The following is a 13,185-nucleotide window of genomic DNA, read 5'->3' as shown; positions in this document are numbered from 1 at the left end:
CCCCTCTGTCTGGCACCTCCCCCCTCCTCCTGGCACCGCCTCCTCTGGCTGGCACCGCCCCCCTCCGCCTGGCACCGCCCTCCTCTGCCTGGCACCGCCCCCCTCTGTCTGGCACCTCCCCCCTCCTCCTGGCACCGCCTCTCTCTGCCTGGCACCACCCCCCTCTGCCTGGCACCGCCCCCCTCCTCCTGGCACCGCCTCTCTCTGCCTGGCACCTCCCCCCTCCGCCTGGCACCGCCCCCCCTCTGCTTGGCACCGCCCCTCCAGCTTCACCCAAGGCTCTGCTGCGGCCCCTCCCAAGGACGGCCTCTCTCCTTTCCCCCCGCCCCAGTGAGTAGCGCCCTCTCCGCCCCAAATTCTCCCGGACGTGGCCGATTATGCCCGCGTGTTTCTGTGCCTGCCCCCCAGCCTGGCGCCCACAGGAGGCCTTAGGAACGTTTGCGGGAATAAGCTGGATCTTTGGACATTCCTCAGCTATGAGGCATATAGCCCGGGCTGCAGTGAGACCCGACAGGTAAAAATCCTACCAAGGAGCGTGCACCGAGGTGGCCGCCAGCATCATGTGCCTCCCACCGTGTGCAGGGCACCACGAATACACGCACAAACTTCTCTTTGCAAGGACCCTACCATTTTCGTGGGGAAAATTAAAGGATAAGTACAGATATATAAAAAGGACTTGGACACCAGTAGCCATGAGTGGAGGGGGAATCAAGTGGAAAAGTCTTCCCTCAAAGAAGGCGGCAAGAGAGGGAAGGAGGGAGGGTCTTCCAGGCACTGGGCACTGCCTGGCTTGGGTGGTAGAAGTGGTAAAATTGGGCAACTGATTGGAGTTCAATCAGTTCAATCTGTTTTGGTGCCATGGATCCCTTCTCAGGATTGTTTTTTAAAACCTAAAACACAGGATTACAAAGGAAACCACTTATAATTATAAAACTATATCTTGAAAAACCAGAACAAATTTATGGACCCCTGAATTAGGAGATTATTGTATTAATCCAGGGAGAGGGAAGGTGGTGGTGGAGGAGGAGGAGGTCCTGAGCCAAGAGGCTGAAACTTGTGTGAGTGGTCAGAAAGGGATGAATGAGAGGCAGGAAGCCTAGAGGAGTGGTGTGGAAGGGGAACAGGAGGCCACTGACAGATGGACAGAGTCCCTTCCTCTGAAGATCACACTTCTTTTCAGAGGGATTGCCCACAGTGGCAGTAAGAAAACTGATTTTCTGGGCTGCAGGGTGACTTCAGGGGGGTGGGTGTGGGTGTGTTCTTTTTTCATTCCACTTAGCATATGTCTCTCTTTATTTAGAAGTACTTCTCACTGCAGTCACCTGAACAAACACTCATCCAAGCAATAAAAAAAAAAAAATTCAAATTGTTTTTTCCACTTGAATTTCCAAGTATATCAAAGTTAGATTTCAATTTGTTGTTGAAATTAAAACTATATATATAAATGTAAAATCTCATCCACGAACAAAGCTTCATTATTCAAAATGTAATGGCTACGTTCAGCTTCCTGCCTTGTCAGGCTTCAGCTTGGATCTCTTAGGAATACAGGGTTTTCTCTTAAGGTACTAAATTGCCTCAGTATCTTGGGGATCCGTGCTTGACACACAAACACAGACTATTTCAGGTAATCACGCAGCTGTGTTCTTTATAAAAAGATGGAAAGCATCTCTGTAACGTGTTGAAGGGTCATAAAGATGCATCATCATGCAGATCTCGTAGGGAAGCACAATGATTTCTTTACAAACGAAAGCAAAGTAGACAATGGAATACTAATTAGGAAACTGAAAAGTGCCATGTGATTTATTTATAAACTAAACCAAACAATGGAACATATTTAAGGAAATGAAAAATGACCATCCACAGTGCACTTGTCTTTCCTGAACTTTAAAAATAAACAACGTCTTTGATGGTTTTCCCCTCAGATTCAGGGGACTGATACACTATCAAACAAGGCTGAATAAAGTCAATGCTTTGCAAGCTGAAAATATTTACTATTAGAACTACATGAGGCTTTTCACAAATTATACAAAGTAAGAGATAATGAACATGTGCATTTATACAACTGCAATCAGTTACACCGGATCCCGGCAGAAGGGAGTTCCCAGCACAACATCATTAATCTGTGGAGATACAGAGCAATCCTTTTTCAGACACAGGGGCCTCCACTGCTTCAAGGTCAAGACTTGATGCTCCTTTCCTTTGTCCAAGGGAGGGTGTGTCTTCTTGCCTGCTTCTTAGAGCAGGCGTTTACCTGGGAGAGGAAAAAAACCCAGTTAGCAGGGGCACTGAGAACATTGCACCCCCAAGCAGCTATCTGAATGAGGCGGTAAAGCTAGAATGCTAAATTAATAAAACCATTTTGCGATGTTATCAATTTAAACAAAAATCTAATGGAGCTTGATGAATATGAGTCTGTGTTTCCAAGTGTGCTTCTCTATTAAAACATCCTTAATAGTCAAATTAGGAATTGTTTTAGAAACAAAAATGCTTTAGAAATAACAGATGAAATAGAGATCCAATTACCTTCCTCAGCCGCCGGCCATTGGAGGAGGGCTAGGGCCTTTCATGTGATTTATCCGGCCCATTCTGCGACGGGGATTTCCTGGAGGTCTGTTTAGAAGGAAAAAAAAAACAACAGTCCATGTGTCTATCTGTGTCCCTGGCCTTGGTGAAGCAGTTTTCGCAAGAAGTCCTGAGACCCCCTCAAGTCTCCAAGGGGGCCCTTTTCTTGCTTTCACATAAGATGCCAGCCTCAAAGCTTAGTGAAGAAAGCAACTCCCACCAGTGAACTCCCCCGCTGGGTAACAATCCCGAGTCAAAGAAGTAAGAGGGATTTAGGGTCAGAATACAATGTATTCCCCCAGAGAAGCAGGGTTTCAAGTTCATCTACAAGTTTATTTACAAGTTATATGACAAGAGGAGGTTATCCCCCAGGAGTTCAAAGATACCTCCATTGTCCAGCTCTATAAAGGTAAAGGGAATAGATTGTCCTGAGACAATCACAGGGAGGTTCTCTCTCTTAGTCATTGGTGGCAAAATTCTTCCTAGAGTTCTCCTTAATAGGCTGATCCTTCACCTGGAAGATGGTCATGTACCTGAGAGCCAGTGTGGCTTCAGAAAGGACAGAGGAACGGTCAACATGGTGTTTGCTGCCCGACAACTCCAGGAGAAATGCCAGGAGCAGAACAGAGGTCTGTACATAATATTTGTGGATCTGACCAAGGCCTTTGATACTGTTAGTTGTGAGGGCTTATGGAAAATTATGTCAAAATTTGGTTGCCTGGAGAAGTTCATCAACATTGTATGTCAATGCCATGATGGCATGTTTGCCTGAGTTCTGGATAATGGACAATGCTCTCGTGCCTTTCCAGTCACCAAAGGAGTGAAACAGGGCCCTCTGCTTGCTCCCATGCTTTTTAGCATGATACTTTCAGCCATGTTGTCAAATGCTTTCAGTGAGGATGAACAAGGCATCAAGGTCAACAACTTTACTGATGGTAAGTTCTTTGATTTGAAAAGGCTACAAGCCAAGACCAAAGTGGAAGGAGTGTTGGTGCATGATTTTCTGTTTGCAGATGATTGTGCACTCAATGCAACCTTTCAAGCTGAGACGCAACAAAGTATGGATCAATTCTCTGCTGCCTGTGCTAATTTTGGCCTAATAATTAACACCAAGAAAACACAGATGCTCCATCAACCACCATCACACCATCCATACGTGGAACTCTTGGTTGCAACAAATGGAGAAGTTTTGAATGGAGAAGTTTGAATGCTGTGGATAAGTTCACTTACCTTGGTAGTGTACTTTCCAGGAATGTACACATTGACAATGAGGTTGATGCAGCATTGCCAGAGCTAGCTCAGTGTTTGGGAGGCTCCGAAGAAAGGTTTGGGAGAGAAGAGGTATTAGACTGACTACCAAATTGAAGGTCTACAGAGCCATTGTACTGACCTCATTATTGTATGCCTGTGAAACATGGACAGTCTACCAGCGCCATGCCAGGAAACTGAATCGTTTCCATTTCAACTGTCTTAGGAAGATTCTGAGGATCACCTGGCAGGATAAGATACCAGACACTGAAGTCCCTGCTCGAACTGAACTGCCAAGTATTCAGACTAGGCTTCAGAGAGCGCAACTCTGATGGGCTGGCGACGTTGTTCAAATACAAAATGTACACTTGCCAAAAAGACTATTTTATGGAAAACTTGCATGGGGCAGGCGATCACATGATGGTCAGAAGAAATGATACAAAGACACTTTCAAGGTCTCTCTCAAGAACTTTGGGTTTGACTGTGCAACATGGGAAACACTGGCACAGGACCGCTCAGCATGGCACGCCCACATAGAAAGGGTGCTGTACTCTTTGAGCAAAGCAGAATTGAGACAGCACAAAATAAATGCAGGATGCGCAAATTTGGGATGTCCACCCCAAATGTTCACAGGGACTATCTGTGCCCAACCTGTAGTAGAGCATTCCGAGCTGGTATTGGTCTGATCGGCCACAGTCGGACACACAATGGTGATGTCATTGTGGTCCTCTTCGAAGACCAAGGACAACCACCAACCAACAAGTTTATTTGCACTTTAACTGCTTAGCCACTAGGTGGCGCCACAGTGTGCAGAGTACTGAGCCTGAAGTCAGGAAATACCTGTGTGACCGTGGGCAAGTCACTTAATCCTGTTTGCCTCAGTTTCCTCATCTGTAAAATAAGCTGGAGCAGGCAATGGCACTTCAGTATCTTTGCCAAGAAAACCCTAAATGGGGTCATGAAGAGTTGGACACGCCTGAACAACAAGATTTAAAATGTAACAGATTCAGAGCTAGATAGTACCTTGGAGACCATCTTGACCTCGCCCCCTGATCTTACAAATGAAGCTGAGGGAGAGGGCCAGGGCATTAAGTACTTCGCAGAGCTGGGGTGTGAACTCAGGTGCTTACCTGTAAATTCAGCAATCCCTCCCCCAACATAGCACACTATGTTTTCCCTCAATCTCAATACTTTTTTCAAAAAGCAATGTACATACCCTCTTCCATCATCGTGCCGGGAATCGGACGAGCTAATGTAGCCTCTTCTTTTCACATCCTGCTGAAGCAGGCTTTTGAAACTGAAAAAGGAGAGGAAATGAAAAAGCTGCAAATTAACTTCTAAGGCAGGTATCCATCTCAATCACACTTTTTAATGGATTTTAAACTGAAGAAAACTAGATGATGTTGAGACTTCTTAGGATTAACTGGCTAGTCTAAAATTAACTTCCAGAGTGAAGTCAATCAAAGCTAAGCAGGACTATGCTCCGATCAACGTGAATACACACACACACACACACACACACACACACACACACACACACACACACACTCCAAACATATACAAGGCCTCCAACACCTTCAGATCAGAATTCAGTTATTCTTTGTTGCTACTGTACAAATCAAAATGCATTACATACGCCAATCAAAATGAGCTCTTTGGAGGGAAACCTCAGAGAGTTACATGGTCTTTGGGGGCCAAGTATTACCTCTTTTCCCCCTTTTCCTTCAAAAAAAAAATCTCCCCAGGGTCAAGCACATTTGCAGGCACCAGAGAAATGCTGGTTCAATCTGCAGGTGTTGTATAGTGTAAAATGAGCCCAGATGGCCACAGCACCATTGGGTGTTAACAAGGCCTGTCAGGAATCCCACCATCCATGGACTGAGTCATACTTGACACACATGGGTTTGTAGCTCAGCTTAAGAGATGGCCACAAATTATCAATCGTTCATGATAAAGCAGAAGTGAAATATGGTTAGATTAAAAAATTACTCAGAAAAGAAAAACTGAGTTTTTGACAGATTCCCATTCCAAAAGCACCACTGCATTTTTCAATTTTAGAGGCAGGGCTGCTTAGAGAATAGATCACTACTCTTCACACTCCATCTGACACGAGCTCTGAAGAAGGGCTACCACACTGACAGAACACCAGGCCCCGAAGTTTAACCTTTCAGTGGAGACACAGTGGAGGACTTATGGAATGATGGGAAAGGAAGAGAAGGGATGCTATCTGAATGCGAGAGGAGAAGCACACTGAGGAGGTCGCAGATTCAAACACAGAGGAGCTAAATTCATAGGTATTTGGAGTGATACTCACAACATAATCACGAAGTCAGCAATTCCCCAAAAGAGATCTGTTATGAATGATAAACTCCATAGTGACCGATTCCGGCTGTCTAAAACTTGTCCTACAATCGATGGAGAAACAAACAAGGAAATCAGCAACATCCTCACTGAGAAATAGAATATTTATAACAGGTATTACATTAAAATGTCAAAATAAACACTTCAATAGTCACAAACTCCTAACAGATTCAGGCTTCCAAGTGTATTTTCTACCTAAAAAACCCCAAACACCAGAAGCCCTAACAAGCAAAGCCCCATGTCTTGGGAGGCGGTGGGGTGGGGTGGGTGATGATCTGAACAACGATCTAGGGCTTTGTTCTAGAACCTGACCTCCCTGAAGTCCTAACACCCTCCTCCCTCCCCTCCCCAGCCACCTAACACCTACACCCTAGGGCAACCAAGGGCCATGAGTGAGAATGTACATGCCTGACACCTGTCTTTCCTCCTGCCTGCTCAGACATCCACCTGGAGGGCCACTCCCAGAACCTCCCTTAGAGCGCACACCCACCTCCAGAACAAAGAGAATATCAGGTACAACTTTACTTCTACTTTAATCCTTAAATGAGGGGTTTTCAGTAGTGAGCCCCCAGCTCTGTTTGGACAGCCTGGGCCTGGATGGAGTAAAAGACCTGCTCCTGATAAGCGCCTGCTAGCCTGCCTGCATGGAGGTGTGATGCCACCTCTATCTGAGCCTCAGACTCCAGGTCTGGATTCTTACAACCTCTTGGTTCTGCATGAATCTTCCCTTGAGACAGAAGCTCCCAATGGCCCTCACATCTCCACATTTTGCCTTGGGTTCTCCACTCCCAAAGGCTCCTCTGCCCAGATTCCTGGGCAGGCAGCTGCTGAAAGTACCCTTGCTCTCTCAGCAAGTGTAGCCACTGTGCCCTATGTTGTTGATCTAGTATCGCCTGTGACAGGCTTAAGGACTTCCTCATTTCAAAACAAAACAAAAAAATACCTTTATGCACTAGAAAGGAGAATTTTCAGGCTCAAAAACAACCAGTTTATAAAAGCTGTATCTGAACAAGTGAGCCTTGTTATGCTTTCCCTGGTATTGGGCTTGAGAGTCTGCTTGGCATCCCCCACCCTAGAATGACAGACCTTATGGTCTTCTGCCTTCCTACCACTTCAAGGCCTCACTACCTCCTTGCCTCTCTACTGGGTTTCCAAACTGGGTTGGTACCTAGACATTTTTATCACGTGTGTACATGCCTTAGGTCACCTTACTTAGGTCATTCCCACTCTGCTAAGGCAAGTTGATAGGAATCAGTGGATCTGCCAAGCACTGCTGGACAAAGCCACAAAAGCTGTGCTAATCGGGCCCATGGTAACCATGTCACCCTGACTCTACAGGGAAGAAAAATAGGACCTGTGAATCAATGATTTCCAATCACTGCTTTTGAGAAAGCAAGAGCTGGGCCAGGTCTTTCAAAGGCAAACAGAACAGACAAAAGAAACAGTAACATTTGAGGCCGTAGAAAGTGCTTGTATTCAGAAAAGGGAGAAGACTCTATTATCCCTATGGAGTCTTATATCTTTAAGTATTAGAGAGGAACAAAGAAAGACTTGGGGATCCAAAAAAAAACCCAAAAAACCAAAGGAAAAAACACCTAGAATATGGCGAGAAGGAAGAAGTTTACTATTTCTTAAAACAGTAAGATAGTTAATTGGGACACTGCAGGAAAAGAATTTTTCAAACATGAAGGGTGTGGGGGTGGATAGATAGTATGAATCTCACTTTTACCTGGTCTGGGTTGGGGAAGGTTCAAGTTGGTTATCCTGGTAGAAATTTAAAGTAATCAGGGAACTAGGCTGGAACAGGAAGAGAAGCAGGGGATGGGAATGGGGGGAGGGGAGACTCAAACCAAAACAGTCTAGCTACAGAAAGGCTGATGACAAAGAAAAACAATGGTCCAACCTAGTGGTTTGTGTTGAGCCTAGAAGAGGGGAGAGGGAACAGCTTGGAAACCATGGGGTTGCTCTAAGCAATATAAACTAGATACCTACGGCTGAGGTTGCTCTTTTTTTTTTCCTTTCTTTTTTCTTCTGAAGAAATGGGGAAAAAAAGAGAAGAAGTATTATTAACAGATTTGACAGTAGGGAAAAAAATCAACTTAACAGTCCTAGCTGGGAATGGGAATCTAAATGTATGATCATCTATAGTGAACCTGAGGGTGGAATCCAGTCTAAACAACTGAGTGTTTTACAAGTACAAATAAAAGACTCCTAAAGATTTAATAAGGATGGGTTAGAGAATTTATTATTCCTCAGCAGATTCCAAAAAAGCAAGGTAGGACTCAAATATCTGAGAAAGACATCAGTAAAACAGATATGGTCTAAGAGGCTGGAGTTTATGCCATGAAGACCAGATGAAGAAAACTAGGGGAACCTAACCTGGAAGAGAAAAGATTGGGAAGGTTATGCTTTATCTTTCAGCAAATATGGGACAGGCTGCCATGTGGGGATGGGGTGGGAGTGCGAGGCAGGTCAGTCTTGTTTTGCTTGGCCCCAGAGGCCAGAACAGATGCAAGGGAAGGGTGGGAGTCAAAGGGAAGCCATTAGATTCAATGTCAGGAAAATCATCCTCTCAAGAGGAGATGTGCTGAAGTGGAATGGAGGCCTCTGAGTGTGTGTGTGGGGCTCCCCTTCTTCAGATCACTCCCCTCGATGAGTCCACTAAGGGGGATTCTTCTCAGGGTGCTTGCTGGACTCAGTGGCAAATGAAGTATCTTTTCATTCTGAAATTCTGTGGGTCCTGCCTGTTGCTACTCACTACAGGTAGGCAGGAGTGGAGGAGTCAGGGATTTGTACTGCAAGGCTGACCAGACCTCCAATGCCTGGCACAATTCATGGAGGCTGGCCTCTGAAGTTGAGAGCCAAACCTTTGGAATGACTGACTAGTCTGTGCCTCTGGCTTCTACTTGCTCCCTGGTCACTTCTCCTTCAATTCTAGGATCCATCTCTCAGAGGACAACAATGACTTCTTAACTTAATTGCTAAATCCAAAGGCCTCTCTCTCCTTTGTTACAGGAAGTCTTTAAAGCATACTTCTTTATGAAGGAACTACTTCAGTTCCTTCCACAGAGAAAACCTCAGGGTTCTAGCTTCATTCAGTCTCCTCCACAGATTTCCTTTCCTTTTTTTTCCCTGCCCCATCAATCAACATTCCCTAAAGCTTGGTAGGTGATCTCCACCTTAGGTTGATTTTATCTACTTCCAGAGCAAAATGTAGGCTTTAACTTGCAAATGAATGATGACCAAATCTATTACTTTCAGCCAGATGGCAGTCAGGCTCTGGCCCTATTTCTAACTAATGGACATCTGCATCAAACCTCAACACTTTCAGAACCAAATTCAGAACCTGTCCCTTCAAATTGGCTCCTCCTCCTGAATTCCCTGTTTCTGTTAATGATGCAACGATCTTCTCCATCCCCCAACACTTGAAATCTTGGTCATTTTTATCTCTTTCCCACTCTTACTCCCGTACCCCAAAGTTTCCTAAATCTCATCAACTCTATCTCTGGAGTCTCTGCTATCTGATATTTCTTTCAAACTTATACCACCTTCATTCAGACCCTCCAGAGTTGGCAGGAACAAAGTCACAGAGTCCTGCTCCTCCGTAACCAAGAGCATCCTCAAGTGTGACAGCAGCTTTTGTGAGAAGACCTCCAGTGAAGGAAAACCACTGTCTCATCTCCAAGCTGCTCTGGACAGTTTTTGCTTATGTTAAACTGCAGACAGCCTCTCAGTTGCTTCCAAGTTCTGCCCTGACAAGCCTTTAAACACTCGAAGACAGTTATCATGGCTCCAAATTTTCTCTTCTTCACATTAAAACCTACTCAATTCCTCCCACTAACTCACCTAAGGCAGGATCTGAAAGACTTCTCTCTCATTCTTCACCAACCCAGCAGCAGGCCTGCATGTCCTTCCTGATATATGGAACCAGAACCCAACATGGTGTCGCCCAGTTGGGGTCACATCAGGGCTCTGCAGAGGGACTCTCCCCTGTTCTTTCTCTCCCCTCTCCTCCTCCTCTCACAACTTCGTGTGTGTGTGTGTGTGTGTGTGTGTGTGTGTGTGTGTGTGTGTGTGTGTATCTGTGTGTATGTGGCTGGACTTCCTTTTTGAGGACTCCAATTCCACTGATGCTTGGAATTGTGACCTCAGACTTTTTCAGACAAAAGTTATCTCCAGCCACATTTCCTCCACCTGTGGTGAGGCTTTTTGAACCCAAAATATAAGACCTAAGTTTTATGCCTAGTAAATTTCATCTTCTTATGTCTGTCCCTAGCTGGGTGGAGACAAGACAGGCTACACCTTCCAGCTTCATGAACTCTGTAACATCACCCTACTTCACCCTGGGCTCCAGCAGTGCTGGATCTGTGAGCATGATATGGCATCTGGCTAGCCCCTATTGACTACAAATGGCTCTGAATTCCAGTCAATTACCTTTAATGTCATGACAGGCCACAGTCATGTATTGACAAAAGACAATTTTAGAGCACAGAAGGTCTAGTTATGGGTGGGTGTTTGGATGGCTCAAGGTGTATGGGCCACACTCAACAAATCTTATACCTGATGTATAATATACCAATTACTTGTGATTGCAGGCTGTTTTGTCTTACTGACTGAGGGACAGGGGAGACAAGCCCAGATAGTCAAGACCTATCTCTTCCCTTTACTTTCCTGGGGCCAAAGCATAGAATCAGGGGGGTTGGGGCCTGGCAGTGATCAGGTAAGTCCTGCTTATTTTGCCTTCTCAGCACCTTGCTTTTGGGTCCGTTCACATGTGTGTGCATACACACACACACACCCCACCTTAACTCACATCCTGGAATCTGCTCCCCTCATTTCTACCAAAAAACCAGCCCCTAACAGGTCTCACATCTTTCACTCATTTCTCTATCTCATTCCTCACAAAGCTGCCAGAATAATCTCTCTAAGGCACATGCATCATTCCAAAGCCTTCTGTGGCTCTGCTGCCTAAAATACAGACACCTCAGACTGGCAGTTAAATTGTTACCAACTTAATTTCATATTATTTCACTCTGACAAAATGGCCTACCAGCTGGCCTCGCCCTATCCTGCCAGTCTCATGGGCTTTGGAAAATACATTCTCCTTTGCTTGCTGGGTTCCCTCTCAGGTGGAAGCTCAGATCAAATCCACTTACTCATGTGAATCTTTTTCCCCCACCCCTCTGTCACCATTGGCCTGGCATTCTAATTAATTCAGCCATACACTGACACAGCCCCAACCCCACCCCACCTCCACCAAAGTTTTTGAAAAGTTTTTGAAAGCAGTAATTGTTTTTGATTTTTCTATCCTTGGGCCAGGTGCTCCATAATGCTGGAACTGAAGGGCAAGAGGCTCCGTGCAGGCACCAGCTGGGAGACTCTGGGCAGGCAAGTCTTTAAAACTCACTAAGCAAACCTCACGTTTCCTTGTCTGTAAAAGGGGGATAAGGCCTTTAAAATTACACAAGGTTGTGGTCAAGAAAGGACTTTATGAACCAGGACACAAATGTACTAGAAGAGTACACTCCAACAGATGAGAGAAAAGAGAGGATGCTGGCAGTGTCAGACTCCCAGTCAGGGGACTTGGAGTCAGTTCCTGCTGGAAAATATGGATAATACTGGAAACGCTGGGGGCTGTTGGGAGCAAATAATCACTCTGCACTACAGAAATGGGAGCGGTCATCCCAGAACTAAGCCAGGGAAAAGTGAGCAACTTTATTTCCAAGGCTCAGTGAAGGTTTTTCTCATTTCCATACAACAATCTCATGAGGCAGGTGGGGCTAGCATTTTATCCATGTTATGTGGTGGGAACTTGAAGCTCCGAGACTTTTAAGTGACTCTTACCCGGGATCAACCAGAGGCAAGTGGATTCAGATTCTGCCTCTGACCCATAACAGACCTGTGGCCCTGAGAGCCTCAGTTTCTTCATCTGTAATATGAGAGCATCTCGTGAGACATCTGGCCAGGGAGTTGTTGGAGCGCAGGGATTGTTTCACTCTTTGACTCTGTTTCCCTAGCACAGTCTGGCATCACGTAGGTGCTTAATAAATGCTTGTTAAATGACAAATTATACCTGCGGTGCTGTGATCTGAAATCTCTGAAGCTTAACAGTCATCCATAAACACAAATGTTTCAGGATGCAGGGATCGGGGACTGTCTAAGACACTGGGCAAACTTGTTACTGTTTCCTCTTAAAAAATATATAGTGTAACAAAGCAGTAATACAAGCACTGCAACAACCACGGCCCTTCGCTATTCGCCCCCTCCCCTCCGAGTCTGGTCTCGTGCCCCGCCCCCTCAACCTCCTCCCGGCCCCTCTTCTTTGCACCCTTGACAACCCCCTTAACTCGACTCCGAGATTGGGGGGCAGCCTCAGTTTCCTCTTCTGTCACAGGCTCCCAGGGGCTCCCCCCGGGATCCCCTCCAGCTGGAGATCTGGGTTCCCAAGTCACTCTCCCTCGGTCTAGAGCGGCTCCCTGCCCCGCCTTCTCCGAGCCTCAGTTTCCCTCTACTGCCCGAGGCAGCCTCGAAGGCCCGTGACTCAGTTTCCCCCCGACCCCGGGTAGCTTACAATGCCCCGATTTGCCTTGCTAGGGTAGGTGGATCCCTTCCTCGCCCTCCCGGAGAGGGCGTCCGGTTCAGTGCCCTCCCAGGCCCCGATCGCGCCCCTCACTCACCGTTCGAGATGTAGACCATGGCGCCGATTCTGCCCTCCGCCCTCCGCCCTCCGCCCTCCGCCCTCCGCCCTCTGCCCTCCGGGCGCCGCAGCCTCCGGTGGTCTCCTCTCGTCTTCCGTGACCGCGCCGGCGACCCGCCTCCTCTGCCTACGGCGGCAGGACGTCACAGGGCGGGGCGCCACGCTAGAGCGACCTGGGAGAAGCCCATTGGCTGAGCGTGTGGGGGCTCGGCCCGAAGTCTCTAGTGCGCCGCCAGGACGGCACGACGACAATAGTGGGCGGGGCGCGGGGGGGGGGGGCATGCGTTGGCACGTGACCGGAAGTTGCTTGCCCACGC

General features: G+C 46.7%; 1 protein-coding gene across 6 annotated transcripts; it reads right to left on the bottom strand.

Moving 5' to 3' along the window:
* Nucleotides 1-1,773: 1,773 nt before the first annotated feature.
* SELENOK (selenoprotein K) lies at nt 1,774-13,174 on the bottom strand. 6 transcript variants are annotated; one of them, XM_072599038.1, is made up of 7 exons: nt 12,743-12,860; nt 12,016-12,100; nt 8,164-8,202; nt 6,125-6,215; nt 5,027-5,107; nt 2,524-2,610; nt 1,774-2,251 (listed from the first exon to the last, which is right to left on the bottom strand). In XM_072599038.1, exons 2-7 carry the CDS (start codon nt 12,098-12,100, stop codon nt 2,248-2,250), a joined length of 387 nt encoding a protein of 128 aa, XP_072455139.1. In that variant the 5' UTR covers nt 12,743-12,860; the 3' UTR covers nt 1,774-2,247. The 6 variants fall into 6 exon arrangements, 5 of the variants coding, with proteins under 5 accessions (XP_072455139.1, XP_072455140.1, XP_072455142.1 ...); XM_072599039.1 differs by lacking the exon at nt 8,164-8,202 and having other exon boundaries at nt 12,758-12,858; XR_011964833.1 differs by lacking the exons at nt 8,164-8,202; nt 12,016-12,100 and having other exon boundaries at nt 12,849-13,174.
* Between the last annotated feature and the right edge of the window lie 11 nt (nt 13,175-13,185).

This window comes from Notamacropus eugenii, chromosome 3, assembly GCF_028372415.1.
Source record: "Notamacropus eugenii isolate mMacEug1 chromosome 3, mMacEug1.pri_v2, whole genome shotgun sequence".
NCBI lineage: Eukaryota > Metazoa > Chordata > Mammalia > Diprotodontia > Macropodidae > Notamacropus > Notamacropus eugenii.
This window is presented reverse-complemented; position numbering and strand designations above follow the sequence as displayed.

Excerpts from the sequence above, each read along its gene's own strand:
- SELENOK (XM_072599040.1), bottom strand. The coding sequence starts at position 13,150 with ATGCCCCCCCCCCCCGCGCCCCGCCCACTATTGTCGTCGTGCCGTCCT. Across the intron at positions 8,203-12,848 it reads CATGGTCTACATCTCGAACG|AAGAAAAAAGAAAGGAAAAA; the intron begins GTGAGTGAGGGG and ends CCATTTCTTCAG.